At 41.5% G+C, this 15797-nt stretch overlaps 1 protein-coding gene across 1 annotated transcript; it reads right to left on the bottom strand.

Annotated features, from left to right (window-relative positions):
- Positions 1 to 5016: 5016 nt before the first annotated feature.
- On the bottom strand, positions 5017 to 15050 carry LOC138672550 (OX-2 membrane glycoprotein-like). Its single transcript, XM_069760637.1, has 5 exons — positions 14964 to 15050; positions 13870 to 14211; positions 11211 to 11522; positions 8544 to 8656; positions 5017 to 5674 (listed from the first exon to the last, which is right to left on the bottom strand). The coding sequence occupies exons 1-5, from the start codon at positions 15007 to 15009 to the stop codon at positions 5612 to 5614; spliced, it is 876 nt and encodes a 291-aa protein (XP_069616738.1). The 5' UTR covers positions 15010 to 15050; the 3' UTR covers positions 5017 to 5611.
- Between the last annotated feature and the right edge of the window lie 747 nt (positions 15051 to 15797).

Raw genomic sequence — 15797 nt, 5'->3', positions numbered from 1 at the left:
AGTCGAATACTCCCCTTTTTTGGGGATTACAGACTGGGCCGTCTCCTGTATCAACTCCTACCTCCAGTGCCTAAAAGCTTTCACACTAGAATTATGACATAAAAGCTGTGAACGTTGCAAAATGTAGGTGCAACTCAGAGCTGAACCTAAATATTGCAACTTCTGATCTATTTATACCAGGAACATGGCCACCACCACTCGACAAATTAATGACAAACAGAGGCATTCACTAAGCCACAAGTATAATTCCAGCAGGGGATGGTGTAGAAGTTGTTGCAAGGTGCACACAGAAGTACGCGCCACTCGTCCGACACAATTGATTGAGTCTTCATGAACCCAGAGCGTCTGACTCCATCAAACCCTTGCATCTAGACCAACGTGAACAGCAACTGCTTGTTCCAGTCCCTGTATTAGACACACTGCTTGCTCTTCTTGGATAAGCACAAGAACATACAGTTCAGTTTATGGGGACAGTAACATAGGCCATAATGGATTCAGCTCTGTCCACAGCTAAGATTGTAGGACCTTCCAGCCACATAAGCGCTCTTTTTCCAGCAGAGAGGAATGCAACAAAACTAGAAAAAGAATGAAAAGTGAAGCCTACAGGCTACTTCTGGCCATGAGGGTGTAAACCAAACATGAACAGGCCTTCTGATTTTCACACAAAGGTCTAAGTTAGCTCACCAATTGTAGAAACTTTATCCTGGACCAATTACCTGGACAAAAAAGGTGCTCTCTACTGGTTTTACAAGGAAAGAAGACTTTGCGAAGAGACGATTCCTGATGACGACGTGGAAGTTTCTTGAGTCTTGCAGTTTCTTAGTGACTTGATGACTGTTTGCACTACCTCAGAGAAGACTGATCTCCCCTCTTAAAGGGAATGTTATTTGTTGCCTTTTGATAATGATGCCTTAAGTAGTAAGACAGTGATAATGTTTGCATAGTAGATGCCATGTAGCTAGAGAGCTAGAAAGTGAACCCGTAGGGGTTAGTGAGTCTGAGAACCATAGAGAGATGGTTGCTGTGAACTAAGAAGAAGAGAGGCAGTAGGCCCGGACGAATAGCCAGGCGGTCCTGCATCTGTGTGAAGTTAGAAGAAATGAAGAAGACGTTAGATTTGTACTGTAGCGTTGTATAGTAAGCCTTTAGTGGGTTCAGCCTATATGCCCTTAAAGGAGAAGTTAAATTATTGTTCAAAGATTTGCACTTAGTAGAATACCCGGCTGGGTAATAGAAATTATTTATAGTCAGTAGATTAGAATGTTATTTAAAATATTTAAACATGTTTCTGGGGGGGGGGGGGAGTGCAGCGCCCCAGAGTCCTGGTCGTTGCAGTAATGTCGCTCTGCCACTAAGGGGAGTGATGTTATGTCTGATTGCACTAAAGGAGTTCACCTGACCAGGTATCACCAGCACACATTACACTTCACACTCCGGCCACTAGGGGGAGCAAAAGGCACTATGTATTAGGCCACTTCTCACACTGGTAAAACTAGGGGTCAGATAGGAAGTTAGAAGAGAACGCAGCCTGGGAGATTCCAGGGAAGACCTGTCAGGGGTGGGTTCCTGACAGGGGCCTAGCAGAAAGAGTAGAAAGTGATGGAACCACGCCTGCACTATCTTGCGGCGGTATCCCAAGAAAGGACACGAAGAGAAGGATATTGTGGAAAAGTGAGAAATGAGATCAAAGCACAAAGGAGAGCCAGTAGGAGTCGTGCCCCGAGAACTGCAACATCCTACTGAGGCGCGTAGCCAGTGACCGGAACACCGAGGGAGTAACTGACTTCAAACATTACTTCAAATACCGCAGGACAGTTGATTATAGGTTGGCTGTCTATCATACATCACCTAAGAAGACATAGGGAGCAAGCGTGGAGAAGGGCGTCTCTAGGGTCCCAGAATAGCTCCAAGCCTTCCCATCAAATGGGTGCGTCCTATCCAGATAAACTTGGGGGACGGAGAGAGAGAGAGAGAAAGAACGAACACGAGAGTTGTGAGGACTATCCCGAATGCTCTGCAGGGAAGAACTACAACACACAGGCGCTAGTGGTAGGCAACGATTTCCACCTGCAAAGGGAACTCTGGATGTGCCTTCGGACCGGCCGGTCTCAGACAGCCCAGTTAGCAGTGCTCTGGATTGAGGATCCCGAAGCCTTCAGTAAAAGGTAAAGAGACTGCAACCCTGTGTCCTCACACCATCACCACCTACACAACCGGGAAGCCCTGGGGATATACTTCACCTGTGGGAAGGTATACCATCTAGCTGCCGTTACATCACGCCAGTGAGCCCCAAGCAGCATCGGTCACCCTGACCGAATACCACAGGTGGCGTCACGAAACCTTAGCCGACTTTCATCACCCCCTTTCATTGGACGCCCCTTAGCAGGGTCACGGACCGGGTCCAGCCGCCATGACAACCCCAGAACTGAGACAGAGAGGACTGGTACCGAGTAACCCACGGCCCTGCATCTGGAGGCGCTCCATAGCCATATTTATAAACAGGATAAATTTGTTGATTGGTTCCCTTGTTTTACATATTGTTTGATTTGACTCTGCCACTCGATTCTATAAAGGGGGAAAAAACTGTCCATTTCTGCCAATCGGTGTGATCCCAACTGTTGGACCTCCACTGATCGAGAAGTTATCAACAGTCCTGCAGATAGGCGATAATTTGTTTTCACTGGACAATTCCTTTAACTACCCTGCTGAGTCCAGAGAGGGTGACGCCATCGCCAGTTGCTCCATAGTTAGTGTGGCCTCAGAAGATGATAAGAGTGGAGGAACTTCTATGTTAGAAAACTGCAGCCAAACTTGTTTGCACAACCATGAAATTACAGAATCTACCGCTATCAGATTCCCTTTTCATTGAGGAGGAAAAAACTAGATTGACAAGAACAGTGGAATGTTACCAGAGCACAAATAAATGCCTGGCTGGTTTCTGTGAGTGTGAAGGTCTAGTGAAACAATGGTCTATATACTGTAATTAGGATTAATAAGAGGAAATGTCATAAGAAATCAGTGAAAAGAAAGCTGAGATACAGGACTGATTGATCACCCTATTGGCAAAAAATTAAACATCAGTCATGAGGAAAATATATATATATATATATTTTATTAATGATGAACAGTGAACCTGAAGAGGACTTATATAAGGAATGGATGAAATGCCGAGGCACAAAGTTACTTACCTCTTCTCGGGCTGTGACTTTGAGCCCAAGAGCAGATTTCCAACTTAAGCAAGAAAACACATAATGTTGTTAGACGGCATTTTTTTACTTTGTCAACAGTCATGACATGTGTAGACACACATAAACTGTATGTATATATATCTACAGTGAAGAGCAAAAGGGTAGCAATGTTTTGAAGTTTTGACTTTCAGGCTCCATATCTCAACATTCACTTCTGCTTCGTACGTGAAACTACCATCATTTTGTAGGCAATCTTCTTGGATATCTCATACATAAATACGACTTACAGCTATTTAGCATATGATTAGTTATGCAGATACTTGCCTTGTGACTGCATTGTTACAGTTTTGCGCCCAAAGATCTAAATTTAATTTTTTATTATTTTGTTAGCATTTTATATATCCACCTTTGGCTTTCACCCCTGCCATAGTACTCGAATGTAGGAAGTAACTCGTCTTGTAGGATACTCACATATGCTCAGCATTGAGACCACCATCGATCCTGGTCAAGTATCCAACGCCTTTGGCTGTGAAAAAGACGCGTATCATCAGGCTTCCTTCACCGAATTAGACATTTCTGTCCCTCTCGATCCGTTAGCCTCTTTTTCCCTTGTTTCTTCCAAACCCAATTGCACCCATCAGAGCCTAGTCAAGCCTAGTCAGCTTGATTACATGTGGGGATTCCCTAGCAACCAGGCAACCCCCACATGTACTCAGCCTGGCTAGTAGCTGTAAATCATTCAGCTGGGGTGATGAAAACTAAATCTCAGAGTAGTCAAAAATACTCGGAGATCACCCCAACGTGGTCGGGAAAACCCGAGCAACGAGTATACTCGCTCATCACTGGTGGTGATACCAGAGCCCGACAATGTAGCAGAGCTTGGATAATCAGGAGAAGGCAGACTTGTGAAGTTGTGGCAGAGCGCAGTGTTGTGGAAGAGCCCAGTTTCATGACAGAGCTGGGTTAATCAGAAGGAAGCAGTCACATTAGTGGCAGGGACAAAAGCTACCTGAATACTCAGGCTGTGATTCGCTGCCTGAGTTGGCCTTTACGCCAGAGGTTATTATGTGAAAGGTGCAGTTTATTGGGAACTGCTAAGTGTTTTGCACTAAGTCTAGACATGGAAGCCTATTTAACTTAATGATTTCAATATAAAGCGTCTGGATATTATTTGCGTTTTGATACTACTTTGTTATTTACAATAGATTATTCATATTTCGTGATCGATAGATGGATGTTCCTTGACAGTAGAAAAGAGGCAATGAAGAGTTTATGGCAATGTACACCGACGGCCCATCCTCCGCAGAACAAAGCTTGAGTGCACGGGGCCGAATAGCAATATTAGGTAGGCCGCACATAGAAACAAGGCATTGTGATTTGTTAGAGTGGTCACCTCGGCGGAATGAGTGTCAGAGACTCTTATTAATGAAAAATGTGGAAAGGGCGGCCATGAAGATTAGAGGCCATAATATGTAGTCTGATGAAACATGCCATGATTTTTCATATATTATATTGGCGGCATATGCTCACTTCTGTATTATAGCAGTGCACATCCCTTATACGTCCTTATACCTAGTCTACATGCACGACAATCATTTGTTCCAATAAAATTGAATATTCCAAATAAATTTTCACAATTTTTGAGAGCCTTCGTAGAAAACCCTTCTCCAAAAATTTGTAATAAATAGTGTCAAGAACATATAATATATTTGTAGATCTTCATTTATGCAGTTTTTTTTGCAAATTTTATACAGTCATTTAATGCATTTTGTGTATGAAAATTTCTCCCAATAATGTAAAGGCAAAAAAAAAAAAAAAAATAAAAAAGTAATTAATAAATTATTTAATAAATAATAGAAAAATAAAAGTTTACAGATAAATGTACCAGTAATTCTAAATAGCTTTCACATGAAAAGTATGGAAGAAATATCAGAAACTTCATGTCAAATCAAAACCAAAAGCTATGGTAAAACAAAGAAGACGAGTATTGTCCTGCTCACAAAAGCTTACAATCAACGAGGAGATAGAGCGAACATAAGAGGTAGAAGAGTTTCATTACTGGATAAAACTGTCGGGACCACTACACATTTCTCTTCCAGGATCCTACACCCTTAGACATTAATATGGAGTCGCCCCCTCTACATTTTAACGACTTCCGCTCTTCTGGGAAGGATTTCTACAAGATTTTGGAGACACCTGTGAGATGTTTTGCCCCTTTATCCATTATTAATTCAGACCCGTTCTCGAAACACTTGCACTATAGGGTCCAGACACCTTTTCTGCTCTGTTTTCCTTACCGTAGAGAGAAAGAGGGATAATGACCAACTTGTGAAGTTCAATTACAATGCAACATTGATGATATATTGGGATGGTGCCATAATTTTGAAGGAACATGACTGGAAATCCAGGTAACAGTCTGGAGATTAAGTCCTCAGAAGACGTCCAGTGCTTATTGTATCAGGTCGCTTCTCCAGTATCCTTTTACTCTAAAATGAAAAAATTATGATAAATTTATACGTTTTACATTTTTGTTATGGGTACATCTAATTTTAGAGAGGAATTGTCAAACTAATACCATCTTTCAAGGCACATTTGTTTTTCTGCAGAAACTATTCTAGGAGGAAGACCTAACGAATGCTGCACTATATTTTTGCAGTAATTTTATAATTTGTGAAATGTTTAGTTGCTTTAACCACTAAACAAATAGAGAAGAGTCTACCGTAAATGTAGAACTTCCATTTGCATTTACTGTATCTATGGAACATGCACGAATTTAATGCATCTAAAAATACTGCTTCTATGTATGGGAGACATTATAGCCGCTGGTCTAAACCCACCAGCTCAGAGACAACTGAAAATGATAGAGAGCCTGCAGAGGGGAAAACTAGTGAAAAATGCAAGATATAAGATATATAATGGCCAGAAATTGTTGTACTCCTCATTTACACACAGGAAACTTTTTTCTACGCTGTAAGTTTATCCATAAATTAGTGATTTTTCCTTAGGAAAAGCAATTAATTAATTGGGTTGTCTGGCTTTAGGTTACAAGTCTCTGTGACTACAGACTTGTGCATACCTACATCAAGAGCTCTGTGAGTATTTTCCAAGGCCGACGACGGGAGTGGGCGGTCATGTGACTGCAAGTATGCGATTTGCATACTTCTTGCCACATTCTGACTAGACATTGTCCATCCTCACTCAATTCACTTGCAATCAGCGCTGCCATGCCCATCTAGTTGGTATGTGACCACATGTATGCAAGTCACGTAGTTACGGTCACACGCATACCACACAGCATGCAGTGCGTGCGATGTGAGGATTCACAAGTCGGCAGTCATATAGAGTGACTGCAGATTTGTAGCCTAAGGTCAGACAACCCCTTTAAGTAATTTCTCCTTCTCTCTACTAGGTAGGTCCTTAGTTCGAGAAAAGGGGCAGTATAGAGGACAGGTCCAGACTACATTATGGCCACTTTGACCTTCAACCGGGAGAATTTTGTATTTCCCATTTCGAGTATTACTGCATTTATGACCACTTATAAAATGCGGTCAAAGTGCTGCCCATTGTGTTGGATACAACTGGCCCACGATGACCAATCCACTTTCCAGGAAACTGTTCAGTCATGCACTGAAGATGGCACGTTCCCTGAGTTTTTCCAGCAAGATGGTGCATCACCACATTATGGGTGTCAGGTTCGAGCATTCCTACATGAACAGTTTCCTGGAAAGTGGATTGGTCATCATGGGCAGTTGAATGGCCACCAAGGTCTCCCGATCTGACCCCCTTAGACTGTTATCTTTGGGGTCATCTGAAGGCAATTGTCTATGCTGTGTAGATACGAGATGTGCAGCATCTAAAACAATGGATACTGGAAGCCTGTGCTAGCATTTCGTCTGCGGTGTTGCTATCAGAGTGTCAAGAGTGGGAGAAGAGGGTGGCATTGACAATCCAACACAATGAGCAGCACTTTGAACACATTTTATAAGTGGTCATAAACTTGTAAATAACTCATGAAAGAATAAAGTTACGTTAAGGCCAAGCACACCATTGTTTTTCTTGTGGAATTCTCAATAAGTTTGATGTGTCACATGACCCTCTTCCCATTGAAAAATAAAGTTGGATCCAAAATTACCAACTTCAAAATGGCCGCCATGTTCACCACCCATCTTGAAAAGTTTTCCCCCTCCCATATACTAATGTGCCACAAACAGGAAGTTGATATCACTATGTAGTGACAGGAATCTGGCTACGTAGAGAAAGGAATCCCTCATTTCTGTGTGTGCTGTGTACAGGACCCATCTTGTAATATCTTATGTTGTCGTTATATATTTTTTGGATGAGTTACACTCATAAATGGATATTTCTGTACAAAACAAGTGCCATACTATAATTTTGTTCTTAATGGGTTAATTGATATTGGGTGTGACATGTGACACTGTGAGATAGGGAGCTGGGAGAATGCACAGTTTGTCGCCTGAAGATGCAATGACCATCATAAAAGAAACATGACTTAGTAAGAGTGGGCGGAGGTCGTGTGTTGTACTGCAGAGGAAGTGCATGTATAGAGTGAATAGTGTGATCCTGAAAAGTATTCTGTTACCTAGTCGTCTTCTTTGGAAGAGAATGGACAGCATTGTAGAGACGTCTAGTCAAGAGTCACAACTAAAACCCCAGGGAAGTAATTTTATTGAGAGAACCATGGTTCCAACTAGGGTCGGGACATGAGTGATGCAAACGGGTGACAGATTGATGGGGACCTAAGAAGGAGACTAGTATAATGTTGCAGTATAAAGTTGTATATATACTAGATTCCTTGATAGGGTGTTGATCCAGGGAACTAGTCTGATTGCCGTATATGTGGAGTCGGGAAGGAATTTTTTTCCCCAATGTGGAGCTTACTCTTTGCCACATGTGTTTTTTTTGCCTTCCTCTGGATCAACATGTTAGGGCATGTTAGGTTAGGCTACGGGTTGAACTAGATGAACTTAAATTTTTCCGTCAACCTTAATAACTATGTTACTATGTTACTATGTAGACCGGTACTGAGGCAGAGACCAGGATAGGGCCAAAATGACCAGATAAGGTTGGGCGGAGACCCATTGGGAATGTTAGGGAGTATGAAGAGAAGTTGTGTAGTGCTGTGTTTGACTGTAAGCCAATGATGTGAGTGGAGTAGACCTCACTCTGTATGATGAGTTTGGTGACTACGACAAAAGGAGAATACAAGTCGGGGAAACGCAAATAACTACGGAAAGATCTGGATTTGTGTGTAAATGCGAGGTTGACCATTCCATTACAGCATTATAAATACTACACCTCCATATTGGAAGAAGCTGGGCATTGTAAACTACTCACTTTGCTTTTTTTCTTCATATGTACGAGCACAATTATTAGGGCCAAACTTAACATCAGGATAATGAAGACGATGATGAAAGTACTCGCGAACTTCCAGTCTGAATCTTTATTTCCTGCGAAATAAATGTGAGAAACGTGTGAGGTCATATAAGAACCAGACAGTCCCTCACATGACTTAGCTGACTTATTGGATTTTATACCAAGTTTAGGGATTGGTTATTTTTTATAGAGACATTCTGACAAGTGATGACGAGCAAATATTTTGCATTAAAATTCACCTGTTTCTCTTTTTTTTTTTAATGAATGGCAAAGTCATCAATTAAAAGGTGTGTGTAAACACTTTGAGGTCTCCTACCACTGTAGTGAACACTTATCAAGGTCTTTAACATAAAAACAGCCTTCGCAAGTAACCTCATATATGGCGGTTGGTAAACAGATGGTGTGGAGGAACGAGGGTCAGTGGGTTCTCTTATCTGCTGGCCCGGCTGTCTTTAGAAAGACCACATGGACCAGGGCTTATTCCACTCAACACCCGCTCTCCTTCCTCATGGGCAGACAACACAGGGTGAGGGTAAAAAAGTGTTCAAGAGTCAACGTTCAGGCTCATATGAACAATGGCCTATGTCTCCTGACCTACTCAGAAATATGTTTGACCTATTTAAGAATAATTTCTGTGTCATCACAGATGGTAAATGGTGATAACACACTCTTCTTCATTGCTTCTCACTACCTGTATAGTTTTTTTAAATGTTTTATGGCTTTCTCTTCCTATCTCTATGGTTAAGTTGTGATGTCCTCTCACTATCCATAATCACTCCAAATTGGCTGCTGCATTTCCTGTTTTTGCTTTTATGCAGGCTATTATAATCTCTAATGCTTGGCTGTGCTATGGAATTTGATTTGATAAATGGCAAGGATTTGGGGGAATCCTGCTCAGATGCATGTGTGGTCATGTCCGCCTCCTCTGGCTGATTCAATTTTTGATGAGAAACTTTTAAGCTCTCCCGCAAAGCAAATCACACATCTTTGGAATTCAAAGGGTTCAGCAAATTCATAAAACTTTGATACAAATTTGATCTGCTTTGAATCAATTTTCTTTGTAGTCAGAGCACATGGCTTTAATATGTGCATTTGTCAGATACCACTACTCAAACTGGCACTGGGGATGAGAGAATCGGTCCATCGGCCAGGTCAGTAATCTGTGACCGCAAGATCAGAGGGCTGAAAATTCTCCTTACATACTGGCATTACCGGTACCTCTTTTGATTAGCCAGCTTGACTGATCAAAACAAGAGCTGGGAATACTTTGAGATAAGAAAATTTGCAGTGCTCCTGTCCAACGATCACAGATTACTGTCCTGGCCGATGGACCAGAGTTCTGTAAATTGATTCTTCCAAATCTAATCGGCAGTCTTACTCCAACAATGAACTCGTAATCATTAAAAGAGACTGATGGATAAATTAAACATGTTGTCCAAAAATTGATCTTCGATCAACTTTTAGCTGGTATTATTTTTTATAAAGTGTGCAACTCAGCACCCAATGAAGTGAATTGATGATATCCACCATACCTGTGAACGACCACTAAGCAGGACTGTGGTGTTCCAGCTGCAAACACTACGGGACTTGGTAAGAGCTGATCAGAGGGGTACTGGGGTGTTGGATGTCTACTTAAAATTGATGGTCTATCCAAAAAAAATAATCATATATATAAAAATCCTGGACATCCCCCTTAAAAAACACAGAGATGTGTAAGCAGAACTTGGTCTAGTGGGGAATTCTGAAACACAGTAGTACTGTTTCCTGTTCTAGAAATATTAATGTTTCACAAGTAGACCGGGCTTTTGAAGAAAATATGCAGCAGGAAGAAATGGTGCTGAAGCCTAGTAGAGACGATATAAACAACTGGGGTTAAAACTAACATGATTCCAATTTCACAATAATAAGTCATATTTGACATTTTTTTGCGATTCAGTCAAAAGAAGAATTGCCGCCATTTTTTGAGATTCTTTTCAGAGTTTGAAAGGGGTAAAAAAATAAAAAATAAACAATATACTCACCTAATGCCTCATCTTTGCTGGTACTGCAGTATGCTAATAATTTCCTTCCTTCCTCCGACTGCGGTCCTCTTTTTCATGTTCATCTTTCAGAACCTCTAGCACTGACTTGGCCACAAGGGACGTCATGGTGTCGTAGGGTAATTCACGTCATGATATCACTTGTGGTCCATTAATCGCTGGAGGCATCAAAGAGTGAAGAAGACAGTAGACAGTAGGGATACAGAGGATGACCATTCAGGGAGAACGAGTACAGGTGAGGGAAGGGGGAGTATAGTAATTGTTTTTTATACCTCTCCATTTATTCTGCTCTACGTTCTCATAGAGCGTAATAATACGCTTTTTGGCCAAATTGACTCACGTTGAGTTAAATGGACGTGAATCAAATTCCCCAACCAAATTCGACCGAATCTGACAAATCAAGTTTCATTTCAGTCTCTCATCTCTAAATTTTAGTAAGAAACTGAACAACAAAAGTGTCCAAACACTGTAAAGTGTTTACTCATCTTTGGACCTATGCATGTACTGGAGGCAACTGGAGAGGTCCCATGAGACATACATGTTTTTTGAAAGCTTGACTTTTGATTTAATCAAATATTCTAATACTTACCAGTGCCATTTATATCTGTTGATAGATATTTCTCCGAGTCAAGGGCAGGGTGACGGACCACACAGATTACATGGACCTTACTATATCGGGTACTGGAGATGTTCAAAGTAAAGTTACTTATAACCGTCTCGGTTTCATTCTGGTTGACAAAAGAGTAAAGTTCTGGAGCTGTATTCAGGTTTTCCGGGAGCATCCATGTGATATTGGGAGCCGGATTCCCAGTGGCGGAGCAGGTGACAATGTACAGTTTGTCCCGGATGTCAGGGGGACCAATCTCATGTACTTCCAGGTTAGGTTCCAATATTTGTTCTTCTGGATATAAAAAATAGGAAATTAAAATGATTGCCAAGCTTAAAGTTAAAGTCCAATAGAACGTCCTTAGATTAGTTCAACATTGGCCAAAATTTCAAAAGGATCTTGCTGCAACCATCTAATGTGCAGGAGGCTCTCATCACTTTCCTCCAACAGATGATCTTGGGGAAAGAAGAACCAAGCTTATTGAATTACAACTTTCATCTGATCATAAATCTGAATTAGAAGATGGATGGTCCACGGGAAGGGTGATAAAGGTTACAGATCAGAGAGCAATCTCAATCATGCATATACTTTTAACTCATTCTACAGTGATCAACAAAGGTTCTAGAAGCCAAACAATTGAGACATTTCAATAAAATCCAATTCTGAGTTTCATTTTTAGCCAAAAATACATGCACTTAAAGGTTTTTTTTTCACAAATAAAAGTTCACTTTAATCAATAGATCTTGGAATAATAATAATTTCCACAATTTGATGGGTTTAAATAAAATGTTCCTGTGCTGAGATAATCTTATAAATGTGTCCCTGCTGTGTACTGTGTAATGGCTGTGTCTGACCCTGCCGGGACGTAGACTGGTCATACCATAGTTTCTGGCCGGGGATGGGGGGAGGGAGAAAAAAAGTGTACAGATGTTACAGCATGGGATTGCAAATTATTCTTTCTTTGCAGTGAAACATTGTTTAACCCCTTCATGACCAGGGGATTTTTCGTTTTTCCGTGTTCGTTTTTCGCTCCCCTTCCTTCCCAGAGCCATAACTTTTTTATTTTTCCGTCAATTTGGCCATGTGAGGGCTTATTTTTTGCGGGACGAGTTGTACTTTTGAACGACATCATTGGTTTTAGCATGTCGTGTACTAAAAAACGGGAAAAAAATTCCAAGTGTGGTGAAATTGCAAAAAAAGTGCAATCCCACACTGGTTTTTTGTTTGGCTTTTTTGCTAGGTTCACTAAATGCTAAAACTGACCTGCCATTATGATTCTCCAGGTCAGTACGAGTTCATAGACACCTAACATGACTAGGTTATTTTTTATCTAAGTGGTGAAAAAAAATTCCAAACTTTGCTAAAAAAAAAAAAAAAAAAAAAGTGCGCCATTTTCCGATACCCGTAGCGTCTCCATTTTTCGTGATCTGGGGTCGGTTGAGGGCTTATTTTTTGCGTGCCGAGATGACGTTTTTAATGATAGCATTTCTGTGCAGATACATTCTTTTGATCGCCCGTTATTGCATTTTAATGCAATGTCGCGGCGACAAAAAAAAACGTAATTCTGGCGTTTCGAATTTTTTTCCCGCTATGCTGTTTAGCGATCAGGTTAATACTTTTTTTTAATTGATAGATCGGGCGATTCGGAGCACGGCGATACCAAATATGCGTAGATTTGATTTTTTTTTATTGATTTATTTTGATTGGGGCAAAAGGGGGGTGATTTAAACTTTTATGTTTTTTTTATTTTTTTCACATTTTTTTAAACTTTTTTTTTTAACTTTTGCCATGCTTCAATAGCCTCCATGAGAGGCTAGAAGCAGGCATAGCACGATCGGCTCTGCTACATAGCAGCGATCTGCTGATCGCTGCTATGTAGCAGAATTGCACGTGTGCTGTGAGCGCCGACCACAGGGTGGCGCTCACAGCGACGGGCAATCAGTAACCATAGAGGTCTCAAGGACCTCTATGGTTACCATTCACAAGCATCGCCGACCCCCGATCATGTGACGGGGGTCGGCGATGACGTCATTTCCGGCCGCCCGGCCGGAAGCGGTAGTTAAATGCCGCTGTCTGCGTTTGACAGCGGCATTTAACTAGTTAATAGGTGCGGGCAGATCGCGATTCTGCCCGCGCCTATTACGGGCACATGTCAGCTGTTCAAAACAGCTGACATGTCCCGGCTTTGATGCGGGCTCACCGCGGAGCCCTGCATCAAAGCAGGGGAGCCGGCATCGGACGGTATAGTACGTTCGATGCCGGTAAGGGGTTAAAAACAAAAAGAAAAATATTTTATCTAACAAAAAGAACCAGCTACGATCCAGTGCTGTAATTTCGGTAAACTTTTTTTTATCCTCCCCTGAGCCGGAGCGGTGGTATGATCAGACCATGTTCCTGCACAGTCAGACACGGCCATTACACATTACACAGCAGGGGCACATTTATGAGATTATCTCAGCACAGGAACATTTTATTTAAACACATCCAATTGTGAAACTTATAATTATTCCAAAATCTATAGATTAAAATGAACTTTTTGTTTGTGGGAAAATCCATTTAAGTATTAAAAATTATCTCCAAAGGAGTCTTTTAAGTAGAATTCTTCCAGTAATTCCAGGTTTTACCCCGAGACGACTCTTACCGTTCACTTTGAGGCAGATGGTTCCAGTGGAAGCTCCCAATGGAAACAGATTGAAGATACATTTAAAACATCCCTCATCCACCAGAGTCACAGGGTTGATTGTTATTGCTGAGATATTGAGACTTTTGTGCGAAGAATGTTTTGCTCGATTCATGTAGTGACCAACAAGTTTTTGACCATAAGCTTTACTGGCGGTAGCCATGGCCCCGGTAAAATTACCAGATTCTTTATGCCAGGTAATTTGTATGACATTTGATTCATTGGTCATCAGTTGGCACTCCAGAGTTACGTTGCCGCCAAGTCTCGCAGTTTTCTTTGCAGTGTGTTTGACCTGTATTGACCCTTTTGAAACAAAAGTCAAACAATGTAAAACTAGTAATGTAAAGTAAAGATATGTGCAAACCCATGTTAGATCCTTGAGATACTGTATATCACTTTTCATTTTGCTCATTGATAAATATAAATGATCATTTCTATTTTTTAAGACATTCTTACACTACAGCATTTTTTCCACCCCTGTCTAAAACTTTTGCACAATTTTACGCTATGGTGTTATGGTGACGTAATGTCAGTTCAACCTTTTAACACAAACTGCTGATGTTAGCTGTAAGATATTAATTGGAACTCAAAGAACTAGACATTTGAGAAAAAAATAAAAACTGGGACTCGAGAATGTTCTAGGAACCTTCACCTTGACCTAATGCGACTGATCGTTCCACTGCCCAATAAATAAAGCCTATTTAGGCACAGGAATGTTCGTTTTATGCCATCAGTAGATGGAAATGTGCAGCACATAACCCAACAATCCAAACGTCTTAACAAAAATCATCATCTCTGCGTCTGTGGGAAGCGTGACCAAATCTGCCATTGTCTTTCTTGGACATTCGCGCCATTCGGAAGGTACTAAAGATAATAACCATTACAAGTAGTATCTAACGCAGGGTTCCTCCTACTACGGAAAACTAGAAGCCCCTCATTGACAACCACAAGAACTAAATCAATGGTAGATACCAAGTACAAGACCTTATAACAAGGTAACAAGCAAACCCCCCATAATAGTTGGAAGTATAGAACGCCCAAAGAGTAACACTCACCTAGTACACAGCTGCAGAGAAACACGAGCATGCCTAGAGGCATCATACTGTGTTACTGGAGTTACACAAAGTCTCTGACTATGTAATACAAGAATGAGGAACCAAGTCAAAATAAACAGACCTCTGATGGGGCTTTTTTTTACTTCTTACATATGACGTACGGCTTCCTGACTTTAATGCAAAACTCGAAAGTCAAGCCTGCATCTTTCCTGGCAAATGATGGTTGTGTCACGCCGTAAGTGGCAATAAAGGGGCAGGACGGTGTACTGGGACCCGCACTTGTCCCGACTCCCTACCACTATTACCACTATAATGGGGCCCTGGCTTTCCCTTATCTCAAGGGTACCTATGATGGTTAGGAGACCTGAGCCGCCAGCATATCCCTGTCTCCTGTGCAGGTCCTATCAGTAGCCCCCTCTCCCCCCCCCCAAGGGAGGTGAACTGCACCAGTGTAATAATACAACAAATAACAGGGTATACAGACAAGGTAACTACAAGTCTCAAACTCACCAAATGCTCACACAACCACAGAGGGAACACATAGAAGGGAAGAGAAGGAGAAAACTAGGAAGGAAAACAGGTTTAACATGCAACCAAAACAGCAGACACCAATCTCTGTAAATAAACCTCCAACACCAACACTACGCTCCTTCAACCTCCAAGCCAGGCAGTAGAACTGATCACTGACAATAGCTGAAGTCAGGACTGGGTCTATATAGAGGATCAGATTACAAAATCCACTTCAGCTGAGAGAGACCCAGCTCTCAGCAACTCAGCAATAAGGTTAACTCATGCACTGCTGGCACAAAGCAGCCAGGTCAGAATACAGGTGAA

Source organism: Ranitomeya imitator, chromosome 3 (assembly GCF_032444005.1).
Source record: "Ranitomeya imitator isolate aRanImi1 chromosome 3, aRanImi1.pri, whole genome shotgun sequence".
In the NCBI taxonomy this organism is placed as follows: domain Eukaryota; kingdom Metazoa; phylum Chordata; class Amphibia; order Anura; family Dendrobatidae; genus Ranitomeya; species Ranitomeya imitator.
This window is presented reverse-complemented; position numbering and strand designations above follow the sequence as displayed.

Excerpts from the sequence above, each read along its gene's own strand:
- LOC138672550 (XM_069760637.1), bottom strand. The coding sequence starts at position 15,009 with ATGATGCCTCTAGGCATGCTCGTGTTTCTCTGCAGCTGTGTACTAG. Across the intron at positions 14,212-14,963 it reads TCTCTGCAGCTGTGTACTAG|GGTCAATACAGGTCAAACAC; the intron begins GTGAGTGTTACT and ends TTGTTTCAAAAG. Across the intron at positions 8,657-11,210 it reads AACAGATATAAATGGCACTG|GAAATAAAGATTCAGACTGG; the intron begins GTAAGTATTAGA and ends TTTATTTCGCAG.